The sequence below is a fragment of the Camellia sinensis genome, chromosome 2, assembly GCF_055761805.1.
Source record: "Camellia sinensis isolate YWXY chromosome 2, ASM5576180v1, whole genome shotgun sequence".
Lineage (NCBI taxonomy): Eukaryota > Viridiplantae > Streptophyta > Magnoliopsida > Ericales > Theaceae > Camellia > Camellia sinensis.
The window spans coordinates 105,157,800-105,171,437 of record NC_138962.1 but is presented as its reverse complement, the minus strand read 5'-3'; the positions used below and the strand labels follow the sequence as shown (position 1 = coordinate 105,171,437).

Here is a 13,638-nt window from a genome sequence, read left to right as displayed (position 1 = left end):
ATTCTCCCACCACTCCTTGAAATAAGCTTGAAAAGAGCAATTTTCCAGCCATACGCTCTCGAATCTAAAGGGGGTTTGGACCCCATTTGAAGGGACAACTCTCAAAAATCACCAGGCAATGGTCCAAAACAACTCTTGGCGCTACCTCTTGCCGTAAATTAGGAAACAACTCCTCCCAACCCAAAGTATGATGAAATCTATCCAACCTACAACAAACACGATTTTCTTGAAGATTAGACCAAGTAAACCAAGCATTACTCAAGGGTAGATCAATCAACTCACACTCTTATAAAGGAATCGAAATCCCACATACTTCTATTCGTGGAAACCCCATTGAGCTTTTCTGAAATCAGCCTAACCAAACAGCCTCCTCAATATATATTATACATACATATATATATATATATATATGTTGCAATCCATGTTGTAGAAGCTAAATAGACATGCTTAGAATCAAAACCACAACTGGGAGAGCTTCTGTATATGCTCATATGCATTTTATGCCAAGTAATAGGTAGGAGGAATAAATAGTTGATTGTTCTTACAAAAAGCTCAAAAGATGTATCAAAGGAAATTATGGGTGAACAAAAACTGAGAAAAAAAAATTATTCACCCAAAAAAAAAAAACTGATAAAAAATTAGAAGGTAACATCATTAAGGAGCAAAATATTACCTCCCAGTCTGTACAAATAGGAAGAATACGCTTCAAGTTACTACACTTGGCTGCATATACTGCTGTTTCATATTTCCCACCATCTTGCTCTGCAATTCTCTTCAATATAAGAAGGCATAGAAGAAAGAAAATCACTCAATTGATCAACCATTTTTTAATGGAGATATGGCAGCATCTTATTAAGCTACGAATATTGAGAATCTCCAAACAACAAGAGCAGAAAACAATTTACAATAACATCAATTGTCTCCCAATCTTACAAGAGAAAGTGAACAAGATTTGATTTATCAATCAATGGGAGTTGCTGAAGAGAAAACTTAGAGCCACAAAATATTGAGAAAAAGGGAGCACAAGGAATTTGTGTGCGACATTTATAGAAATCATTGTAACTGCATAAGAAAGTTCGTTCACAGAAAGTACTTTGATTAAATATTTTTCCCCATACCTCTGATACACAATAGGTAACCCATTTCCAAAGGCGCCATTGGTGACCAATGCCACTTTCAAGTTCAATAGCTTGCAGAGTTCTATTATTTCCATTTTTTACCAGGGCTTCAACTGATGGACATAGGTCCAACCCTCCAAATGGGCATAGAGTTGCAGCTCTCCATGGCTGTCCAAAGGGAATTTAATATCACAATGGCACTGGAAGTTTACAACCTCAAAAAAAATTTGCATACCTGTCCAGCAGACCGGCAAAGATCACATGCCTCCTCTAGTCTGCCAGCCCTTAACAAAGTCCAGACATCTTCCAGAAGAGATTCATCTTGTTTCTGTTGATATTAAAAAAATAAATAAATAAATAAAAACATAATTCTAACAAATAATAAACAAATAATACATTTCAAAAATTGTTAAAATCTTCAAGATCTACTAGTTTCAGGAAAATTGAAGCCAAAAAGATGAACGGCATAGGATACAGATACAGTGCATGGTTGCAAAGCTGAACAGATGTGAAAAGGACTTAATATATTGAAATCTAATCAAAATTATATTCAAAATGTACTACAACAGACCACAAGCAGTTCATCGGTGAAATAAAATTATATATATTGAGACAATTGTTCAGCGAAAAGTACTTTATCATCGGGTAGTTGTTCAGCGTGTTCACGCGTTGGAGCATCAAAATCCAAGTGATGAACAGTTTTTGGTTTTGAGACACCTTTCTTTAGGGCACGTTGGGTATGATGCCAGACCCCAGAGCTGGGGAGATAAGTACCAACATGAGAACCTCTTACCTGCAAAGACAACCAACAGTTATGCCAACCATACCACGGAACTCCTAATACAATTTCAGTCAAATTATTGTGAAGTTTAAACTATCAGGGAAGAACCAAGGAAATCAAACAATTATTTTTAAATACAATCTTCTTCAAAGAAGATAAATGACTAAATGGCTACCAAATGGTTCTTTGGTATTCTGTCTAGATATTGGTAATAGGACCCAACATAGCTTAATCATGGTTTGATCCTTCTGCTTCAGGCCAACCACATGTTCAAATATGAAAACTGAAAGTCAACCAGGCTAAAAAAACAATGTGAATGAGAGCTGCAAAATTGTCATCCCACAGTCTATGTTTTCATTAAGACGTCTCCATTTTCATTTTGCATGACCAGAAAGCTTAGTCAACATTTGCTTACCCATCCCACAACTGGTGGTATTAATGAAATCTCCAGCATCCATCCATACCAATCAATCATCCATTTCAGCCTCCTCTGTTTTAATTAATATAGCGATCCCGGGTTTACCCTTGTTGTACAGTGACCCGGACATGTGTCTGTGGTTGTGGGTAGTTGTTTATTATCTTGTTTGCATCCTTTTTACTTCGTATTTGAGTTATAGGATGTGTTGGGCAGGTTTATTACAGGTTGGTTGAGTTTAGAAACCAAAACTAGTTGCCCAGATTTTTTTTGGCTTGTCCGCTCGAGCGGAGGTTTGGACGCTCGAGCGGGGAATACACCCATCCAGTATTTCTTGTGCAATGTTGTACGCTCGAGCGTGGGTTTAGCCGCTCGAGCGGGGTTGTGTGAGTTCCGCTCGAGCGTAGAGTTGGGAGCTCGAGCGGAGACCTGGCTCTGTAAAAAGTGCTGGGAGAGTGCATTCTGCGCTCGAGCTGGAGTTTGGCCGCTCGAGCGGAAGTCTGTGAGTTACGCTCGAGCGGAGTGTTTTACGCTCGAGCGGACCGGCTGGGTTTTAACTTCGTGTTTTGACTTTTCAAATCACTTTTTCACTTCCTCCTCTCTCTCCTACTTTTCCAAAAACACCATTGTTGAGCCTCTCACTCTAGATACTACCTTCTCTCTAGGTTTTGATCTAGTAGGAGTGATTTGCTCACCTTTGGCCTCTACAAAAAGGTTGTTGATCGTCGAGGGCTACATTTTAATCTGAAAATTTCGAGTTTTGGAGCACGTTGGGTTTTGTCATCTTGTCCTTTGGGGCTCCGAATTTGAGGTAGGGATATCCTACTCCTCTCTATGGATTTTGTCTTTAAATTTTAGTATTTTGAGATGTTGGGGTTGGTTTGGTAATTTGGTAAAAGTTTGGGGCTTTTGTGTTATTTTACAAAAGTTGGGGTTCTATTCATAGTAAACCTAGATGCATGTTTGGCATAGAGAAATGGAATAAATGTTAAGTCATTGATGAAAATGGGACGTAAGAGTCGAAATGTTAATTATGGGAATTGACCTAATTACATTGTTTAATTAATTGGGATAATTAATTGCGAGGAGTGAGGAAAATGAAATGTTCATTGAATATCCATTGTGCATTTATTTTCTATTTAGAAATAATTGCTTTGGGCTATCGGTGGAGGATAGTCGTGATTGTTGTAGACAATGCATGATAATTAGGCAAACGAAAACTAATCAATGGAATGTGTCATGGAATATGACGGTTGATAGAATAAATTAACTGTATGTATTGAGTGATTGTATATAGAACCAATGTGTTTGTATACGTTTTGTGTAGAGGAGGAGATGGGGGATGTACTCCGCGGTTTAGGAGAAGATAGGGGATGTACCTCTAAACCGGATAGTGATGGGAGAAGATAGGGGATGAACTCCGTAGATACAGCTCATATGCTTGTCTAGAGAAGTGAAGATAGAGCTCATATGCTTATCTTTGTGAAGTGTGGATACAGCTTATATGCTTATCTGTGAATGTGGATATTGTTGTTATACATATCGGTTGTAGAATGTGGATATAGCTTATATGCTTATCTGTGAATGTGGATATTGTTGATATACATATCTGTTGAGAATGTAGGTAGAGCTTATATATGCCTATCTGTTGAAAAAGGGAAAATGAAAAGTAACTTGGACTCATAAGTCGTATGACATAAATATGTGATTTATGTGAATGTATCAGAGTTGGCCATCTATCAATTGCTAATCTTTTAGTCATTGTTCATGGTTGGTTTAGTGTATTTCTACTGGGCTGTGGCTCACCCTATATGGGAATATCATTTTCAGGTACAGGTAGCATGCCACCTCCAAGGACATAGCTTGGGAGGCTAGAGGCGGACATATTTTTGTCGTTATCTTTTGATGTATTACATGTAACTTCAAGCCAAGGGCTTTATGTGTAAACGAGGTAGAACTCTTTTGTTGTAACCAAGTGTTAACTTGGAAAGCTGTAAGCCTGTAAGGCATTTTGTTTTTGTTGTTAACATGTAATACTTTTGTATGAAACTCTGATGAATAGAAGAATGTAGTTATTTCATATGTCAATGAATGTCTTATTGATGGGTTTAATGTTATTATTTTGAGGGCGTTACAATTAAAGTTCGCCCTTATGAGTGTGTTATTCCGTCACTTCCTGGATCTTGTCCATCAATAAAGCACACCCTTTGCCTTAATTGACTTTCTTCCAATTCGATACATATGCTTGATCCCACACAACAATGTTTCTACTTTCATCATGAAACTAACTCATGGATATTTCCTTACATCTGCGCTTTTTTTATCTAACAATTGATAGATAAAATCAGCAGTCTTCGTAATTTGTTGGACAGTGGCTATCCATTATCATTACACCTCACCACCTGCACCCAGTTCTTCAAAATCCTTTTACCAACTCTAGTCTTGCTTCTCATATATACCCATTGAAATCTAAAGCATCTCAACTTAAATCAAGGCAATCAAGCTCTAAACTATCACAGTCTCTACTAGTCAAACTAGTGATCACAAATGGCATACAACATGGGATCTCTTCCCTGAAGTGCCTGCCCAATCCAACCATAATCAATCCAAAAGAAGACCTTCCCTATGCAACCTTAACCTAGAGTAATTAAGAATCACTTTGGTGGACTTCTTGCCCCCCATGTAATGACTCCATCAAAAGCCACAAAACAATATGAAGATGCTCATATTTCCTTCAGTTGCATAACATAACAATAACTTCCATGGATAACCAACATAATACTAAACCACATAATTTACTACTATTCTTGTCTCATTTCTTGACCTTTGCTCAGTCACCCTCTTAGTTTCACAGCACACCTAATAAATTTCACATAGCACTTGATGCAGCATTTATATCCCTCTTTATTCCTTCTCTTTTCTCTCATCATATAAAATACCTCCTCTATTCCACATGCAGATATCATCAATACTTTTTTACTTATAAAATAAATTAAATAAATACTCCCTAGTTAAATATAATTTATTCCACTGTAATAGTGCAAACCTCAGTTTTGTTACGCTTCATCTTACAATGAGACTATTCTTACCTTCAAAGCCCTCAATGAAAACCCCAATGCCTTTCCCATATCTGTAAATTGCTCCCAAAAAAAAATAAAAAACAGATACAGTTCCTAAAAACAAGGAAGTCAATAATTTCAGTTGCAATGTGTTCCCCTATGTGGTTTATTGGGTAAATAATGAATGTAAAGTTGTCACTGTTCCACATCCTTTAATTTCTTCATGACACAAGCATTTGATCCTCACCCATGATGCATATAATGTAATCCATCTCTAGTTTCTAGATGACTTATTGTAGTAAGTACATGCATGTCTTGATCACCACACACCATAGTTGTAAACTTACAATATGGATCGTCATGTGAATTTTTATATATCTTAGACTTACTAGTCTCCATTTAAATATAATTATGTACTTAAGTTCTCCCTTTTCCAAGACTATATCATGCTTTGTAACCTTCCCACCAAACAGCCTTCTGAACTACAATGTATTAAAACAAAATTTTGCTTTCAGTATACAATTTACAATTGCTCCTGTTTAACCCTCCAAGGGCCCATCACTGCTCTCTTATAAACAGGTAATTAATGTTGCAAGTCACTGATTCTTCTACCAAATCACATTCTCCTTTTAATAATACAGAATAAAAGCTTTAGATCTTTTGCTTTCAAATTTCAGCACATAAAACCTATTGCATATTTTATCTTCTTTGCCACCCAATATCTTGATAATATATTTGATTTATTAACGTGCACTGAAATCTCTCCAGGAAAAAAGTCTTTTTGATCACTAAATTGTCTGCTAATTTGGAAAGAAGGCACTCCAAGCCTTACACCTCATTGATGTGCATGTTAAAGAAAAAAGATGTTAATTTTCACTATCTAAATCATTTGTTTACTAAAATAGACCTTAAATAAACTAAAAAATAATAACGGCTGAAAATAGCCGCCTTCAACTATGATAATTTCTCTAATTGAAAAATGAAAAAATAATTCAAGTATATGGTGGATTATGGTATCAATTCACAATAATTGACAGCTTCAGACTATCTTTTGAAATGCAACAAGAAAGACATTCAAAATCAAAATTAAATTTTAGAAAGTAAAGAAACAACAAACCATGTATAAGCATTAGACTGTCAAACCAGGAGAAAGTAGCATAGTCATCACCTCATTATCCAAATCAAGCACTTTGGAGGCTAATCCTTCAAGCCACTGAACAATCCGGAGGCCTAATTGTGCTGTATGATCTGCAACAACAAGCTGGCAAGCCTCCAAATGCGAAGTTGTAGGGGACTGTCATAAGGCATTAGATGAACTCAAAAAATAAGAGCAAGAAAACATAATGGAAAACTTGAGAGTTAACAATAGAAGATGCATCACCAGCATCAGATCTTCTGGAAGTTCTTCATTTCCTGCAAGAAGATGAAAAAAATAATTTCACAAACAAGCCAACATAAACATGCAGGAGCCAACAAGAATACCTTGTCTAAACATTCAAGTACACTAAGTAACTTCAATATGCATCATTATTCCTAACCAGGAAACTATGTGAGCAAATATGTAACTAAAGTTTGAACATTCTAAGATGAATGTTGGGATAGCCAATCATCTAATTTAAGAATTCAATTTGTGGGAAGTTATGTGATGATAAATGTATATAAAAGAATGACCAATTTCACCATCAAATAGAAATTTGTTTATTAAGGAAAATGATAACACTTTGTAAAGCTTTCTAAGTATTCAATTAGACATGGTATCAATATGACATGCACCAACAATCAGGAATAAAAATCTTCCAAGATTTCTAATACTAGCTGATTCATGATCCGATATTGTAACATATACCAATGTTGTCTCATGAAGATCGTTACACCATGAACCAGCAAGATTCTCAGAAGTCTACATAACTAGCCCAATTGAAACAGTGGATTAAAATGTGAGGTGCAGAGTGGAGTGGTCAAATATTACATTGACCAAGAGAGACGAATTAATTGTAAATGTTGAAGAGAATGGTCAGATCACTTATATGCTCATATATTCAGCAGGGATGTAGCTAACAAATATAAACTTCAAGTGTGCTTTAATCTAGTAACATGGAACTACTTTTAAATCATTTTTGAATGTCACAATGCTTAAGCACAACTAAATAATTTGATACCAACAGAGAATGGATAAATTACACAAATACTTCACTCCTCAGTACATAAATCATGAAGTATGAACTTCCCAAACTTCAATGAGCATGCATTCAAGAAGTTTCAATATTGTTGTGGTGACACTGTAGAGCCCACTTTATCTATATAAAACATCAATTCTATGATAGGAACATTAATGGTAGAGATTTATTTCATTTCCCATATAGGTACCACAAAAGAGACCAAGAAGCAGCCTCATCAAGTAAGAGTCGAGCCTTCTGCCTCATCAACTTGTCCTCCACAATTCTATGTCTTTCATTGGATCCATCATTGGATCCATACATACAGAAGTAGAGCATAGGATACAGTAAAACAACCAACCAAGATGCTAAGCATTACCAAATTTAATATGAAAAAATCAAAACAAAATATTCATGATAACTACATCCTAAGAACCTCATTCAGCACAATTCAGAGCCAGTATTTACACACACAAAAAATGTGCACTATACAAAATATTTTAGGTAGAGACCTTTCTCCTAAGAAGCATGGACACAAACACGTGACACGACACGGATACGACACGGACAGACCGATATACTAATTTTCAAAAATGCAGGACACGACATGTGAGGGACACGCATGAAATATGTAATTTTATATATTTATTATATGTTATATATATAAATATATTATTCAAAGAATCAAAGATAATAAAAAATGTAATGTGACACTGATTCCTATAAATTTATATGATTTTTGTTTTATTATTGTGTCTTAAATTGTTTTATTCAGACTTATAGTTAGTTTTACATGTGTATAATCAATAGCCACGTGTGTTTAGGCAATAGAAACATGTTCTCCAAGTGTTCAAAGAGTGTCTTGGTCTTTAAAAAAATTTAAAATAGGACACATTTTGAAGAGTGTCAGACACGTGTCCTAAGAGTGTCCAAAGAGTGTCGGTGTCCGACACGGACATGACACGGATACATTAACTTCTTAGAAGTATCCGTGCTTCTTAGCCTTTCTCATTGTTTCTTTCTTTATAAACTAGAAATGAGACTTCCTCCTCCCTTGTCTACCCACCTCCTATTTTCATCCTAATAAAGATATGTTTCTCGTGCATGCACAATAAAATACTACAATAATATTCAGAATACTCAACATGCTACAGTGGTACATGTGCACACATTCCGAAAGAAAACTCTTCAACAGAAATACAAATATACGAGAAGAGTGAGACCCACCTTATTGACTCTAATACATTGCGGCAAGATCTCTCAAATTGCAATATCAGATTAGGGATAGGCATCAACCCTGTGATACACAGAATGTCAACTGTAAGATACACAAGGGAATCATAAATGTCATTCATAATAAGTTTTGTGGCAGAAGAAACTTGAGCACAGAAAGGAAATTCTGAACATTAGTGTAATAATTTAAAATGTGAAACAAGATAAAGCATTCATGCAACTTTCAAAGAAGCAAATCAATAATCTTTGTAAGCTTCTCAAGTCTACCATCTTAGGTCCAAAATCCTCCAAAACATTCTCCAGGAGTTATGGAATGGAAATAATTATTAGGTTAGCACCAAACAGTTACTAGATCAGCATCCAACATGGCTTAGAATAACATAAATAAAAAATTTAAAGATTTTGTAATACGTAAAATAACAATTTAACTAGAGGATAGAAAAGTTGACTCAAAATGAACTTCAATTGAGGTCAAAATCAAATTTCATTTCTAAAGAAGATCATAAGCATCAAGCAATTTGAAAAGTTACCATACCAATTTTAGCAAGTAATTAAATGTCTATCCCAAAAACAACAAAAAAACAAAGTAGCATTGCACCATTTCATCATCATGCAATCCTAAATGGATATATACCATAATGTATAGCACAAACAGAAAAACTCCACATAGGGGTGAACTTGGATTTACACATAATTAAACACAAAAACAGTGGCATCACATATGCAAAAGCATAATCAAATAGTTCCTGAAACTCCAAAAGATTAATGCACTTGATGAATTTCCCTCTTTGATGTCACTGAATCCACAATAATTAAAGTTCAATTTTTTTTTTTTAAAATGATCCACTCAGCTCCAAAATTGATAAACATTAATTAGATTCAAGAAAACATCTTGTGATCTCACACCTACATAAACTAGCATAGGTTAGATGAATAAATGCAACTTAAACACATCCTTCAGACCTGGTCAAAATCTATAACCATTGACGCAAGAGACCAATCCATATGCAAAAACAGAGAAAATTGTGATTTTAATTGAGGAATTTTACTTCAAGCACCTTGGAGAGCAGAATCAAGTAGAGAAGCAAATAAAGTAAAAGTTGTATCTCCACCATCTGACAATGCATCATCCTCATGCTTGCAAGATTTTAATGAATAACTTCCAGGTCGACGTATCGAATCAGCAGCAGCATCTCCAGCCAATGATTTTCTCCACAAAGCAGATTGTGTCTTTGCAGGTGTTCCTTCTAATTGATCAAAATCAAAGCTCTCAACCTCTTGTTTGATATCTTCAAGAAAAAGTGCAGCGTTTGGCCGCCTTTCAATGCTCTGCCCATCATACAAAATCCTGGTTCCACTGAACTTAGAAACTGAATTGTCGTGACTGGAAGTTGAGTGCCTTTTCCTACACATTGCATAATCATTTAGTGCAGGTATGCACAAGCGAAATACAATAAATCCTGTAATTTGTTAAAGCAGTGTTGGTAAAAACGCACTTAAAGTGCAATAACAGAAGAGCTTTTAGTAGGTAAAATGAAGCGTATTTACAACACTGCACTAAAAACATTCTATCTAATAAGCTTAAATCGAGCTTTTTTTTTTTATATATTTTAACATATATAATTTATTAGCTCTACTTTTAGATTACAATGATGATGGTGGTATGCTTAATGAGAATGATCATTATACACTTATAGGATTGTATTGCATTGCTTGTGTTAGGCATGGACCACTAGTGTTTTTCAATTTTGACTTTTAGATATATTTTTATTCAAGCATATACTTCATTTTGATCATGACTATCAAGTATCATGATTGAGAATATTTTGTAATTGTGAATATTTGGTAAAGCACGTGAGAAATTATATAAAAAGATTTGTTTAAATGGTATATGATTAGTTGGTCACTTGTTATATTATCCATCAATAATTGTTTTCAAATTTAAAGATATTGGCAAGTGATGCAAAGTATAAGAAGCTCAAGGAAGCGTAAATTCAAAGAACTGACAATATTAGAAAGTTGGCACAATTTCAAAGAAAAACCAATAGGAACCATATATAATCATATTTCTAATATTATTAGAGTGTTGTTTTATTATTATTTTTAAGTTTTCTAGGATTTTTAGGGCAGGGGTATTTTGGTAATTTTTATATTTGCTGACATGGGCTGTAGGGGTTGCCCATGGGTTGTCTTGTGGATCAAATTATTTAATTAGTTTTAATTTATTGTTCTTATTTGGCCTTAAATTAGTTTTGAAAGTCACAGTATTTTTAGTAGTTTTCTTTTTTAGTTCTAGTTGGAATAGGAAATCTCTAAAGCTTATATAAAGTCGTGTAATGCTTCTAAGTTAATAGAGTTGATATTAGAGAATTTTAGAAGCTTTGAAACTTTCTTACGGATTGTGTGACGCAATCAAATCCTAGGTACTAAGAAGCACAGACATGGACACGCGACACAACACATATGCGATATGAACATGCAGACATGCCAACTTTCAAAAAATGTAAGACACGCAGGGGACACGCATGAAATATATAATTTAATATATTTATCATATGTCACATATATGAATATGTCATTCAAAAATAATAAAAAATGCAATATAACACTTATTTTATAAATTTACTTTGTTTTTTATTTTATTATTGTATCCTAAGTTATTTAGTTCAAACTTAACTAGTTTCATGTGTGTCTAATCGGTGGACTTTTGTGTTTAAGCAATGGACACATGTGTCCTCCAAATGTTCAGATCTAAAAATCTTTTAAAAAAATAGGACACATTTTGACGAGAGTCAGACACATGTCGGAAAGTGTCCAACGAGTGTCAATGTCTGTGCTTCTTAGCCTAGGTGTGATGCCCAAGGGATTTTAGGAGTGATTCCTAGAACTATCTTCTTCTTCTCCTTCTCCTATTATGTTTTCTGCACTTTGACATTAAAATCAACCCCAGAGCTAACGGTTGCTGCTATCTCTATTTGTCCTACATCAACAAGCCTATGCAAATTTGAACTACAACCTTTGTACAACCGAATAAGACTCTAACCATTTCAGTTAAAAGGCTAAATATATTGCTATTTGACTTTTTAACTTTTTATTATATATGTTATGAATCATTATCATTATATATTATTTTCTTTGAGCTTTGCACCTACGCTCCAAGATGCCTTTGCGTTCAAGTGTGCATAACGCTTTCATCAATTCATTATTCACCAACACTGCCTGAGAGCATAATGCACTAATACTACGGGAAAATAAATGTGGTTAGACCAAATTGATGGAAATAAATATGAACAACCCAAATGATACTGGTTGAAATTGGGCATTTTAAAGATACAAAGGGGTTGTTATGATAGTGATATGATAGTGAAACAGAAATAGAGGGAAAAAAGTGATTAGTACTGAAATGGAAAGCGTATGGTATGGTAAATAGAATAGAATACCCATAACCACGATAGCGCTCTCTGGTGCTGAGTTCTTCGGGGTCGAAGTAGCTGGGAGAAGTCTCCATATCAACCTCCATCGCTGCAAATATTGGTTGTGGAAATCCTTAAAACCCTATAAATCACTTCAATTGTGTGTCCAGTCTGGCTTGGATCCAAGATAGAGAGATACAAAGGGTTTAGGGTTCAGAGAGAGACAAAACCAGAGGGAAGAGAGGGAGGAGTAGGGAGAAAAAATTGGCTAATCCATGTCACGTAACGCACCAATCAAATTCAATAATAGGCTAGCTAGCATCTTTATCTCCAAACCGCATTTGGCCTTTTTGGGGAAGTGCGTTAAAAATCAATTTTTAATTCATTTCTCTTTTACATAAAAAAAATTTAAAAAAATCAAAAACTCAACTTTAATTTTATCTTTCTAAAACGCTCTTTTGTTTGGTGTTTCCATTTGCGTTCGTCAATTTTTTAAATCAATCCTTACTTTTTTCTCATATTTTTTTAGTTTAGGCTTTCATGTCAAAAATTCGAATTTGAATTTTTTTTATTTAAAAGTCTTCGCATGAAAATAGAAAATTTCAATTTTCACATACTTAATTATCTCAATTCATATCATTTCTTAATACACACACTTTGTAATTTAATTATTAATTAATTTTCTCAATTCATATACTAAATGTATCAATTATATCCTTCACTTATATCATTATACACACACCCTTTCAACTCTCCTTTCACACACTTGTCCCTCCTTCCATACGCTACCTACTGTTACGGTTTGAAAATTTGTAGATCCACAGTTCTACAACAGTCAAAGTGAAGACCCACATTGAAGAACCAAAGTCCTCTATTGAAGACCTCCATTCCATTAAAGACCTCTATCGACAAATCCATGGAAAAGACTCCATTGCATTGTTAAAGGTGAATCATCATTCCATTTTGTTATTGCATTTAACATTTTATTATTACATTTATCATTTCTAGACATTTATGCACTCCATTGCCATAAAACCCTCGTTTTTTCTTTCAACTTTTGCGATTTTAAGTTTTCGGTCCCGGTCTTCCAAATTTATGTGTTTATTTCAGAAATTTACTTCTGAATAATATTTACTAATTCGACAGGTTAGTTTCAAATAAAAACAAAAATATCGATGGTTGAATTCCGAATTTAACAAATTATTTTAGTTCCGTAGTTCTGAATTTTGTCAATTTTTTCAACAGTAGATTTTCTGAATGATGTATTTTGTTTCGGTACTGCAGTTCCGAATGATTTATTTATTGTTTATTTATTTATTTATTTATTTAGACAACATTACATGTGGACCTTGGGTTCATTTATGTTTAAAAGATGACAGGATTGGAGTGCTGTTGAGAGTTTGATTTTGTGAATAAGAGTATAAGCAAATCTGTTGTGGTGCACTGACATGGAAGCTAGTATT

At 34.5% G+C, this 13,638-nt stretch overlaps 1 protein-coding gene and 1 pseudogene across 2 annotated transcripts; both read right to left on the bottom strand.

Moving 5' to 3' along the window:
- Window positions 1–559: 559 nt before the first annotated feature.
- LOC145820252 (nuclear pore complex protein NUP107-like) lies at window positions 560–7,837 on the bottom strand. The gene is made up of 7 exons (XM_082915353.1): window positions 7,741–7,837; window positions 6,755–6,786; window positions 6,542–6,667; window positions 1,753–1,911; window positions 1,354–1,446; window positions 1,119–1,286; window positions 560–772 (listed from the first exon to the last, which is right to left on the bottom strand). The coding sequence occupies exons 1-7, from the start codon at window positions 7,766–7,768 to the stop codon at window positions 575–577; spliced, it is 804 nt and encodes a 267-aa protein (XP_082771479.1). The 5' UTR covers window positions 7,769–7,837; the 3' UTR covers window positions 560–574.
- An 840-nt stretch (window positions 7,838–8,677) lies between these two features.
- Window positions 8,678–12,447, bottom strand: LOC145789343 (nuclear pore complex protein NUP107 pseudogene; annotated as a pseudogene). The gene is made up of 3 exons (XR_014359255.1): window positions 12,203–12,447; window positions 9,821–10,167; window positions 8,678–8,826 (listed from the first exon to the last, which is right to left on the bottom strand). The product of XR_014359255.1 is annotated as a nuclear pore complex protein NUP107 pseudogene (transcript).
- Between the last annotated feature and the right edge of the window lie 1,191 nt (window positions 12,448–13,638).

Excerpts from the sequence above, each read along its gene's own strand:
- LOC145820252 (XM_082915353.1), bottom strand. The coding sequence starts at position 7,768 with ATGAGGCTGCTTCTTGGTCTCTTTTGTG. Across the intron at positions 1,447-1,752 it reads AACAACTACCCGATGATAAA|AAACAAGATGAATCTCTTCT; the intron begins GTACTTTTCGCT and ends TAATATCAACAG. Across the intron at positions 1,287-1,353 it reads TTTGCCGGTCTGCTGGACAG|CCATGGAGAGCTGCAACTCT; the intron begins GTATGCAAATTT and ends CCCTTTGGACAG.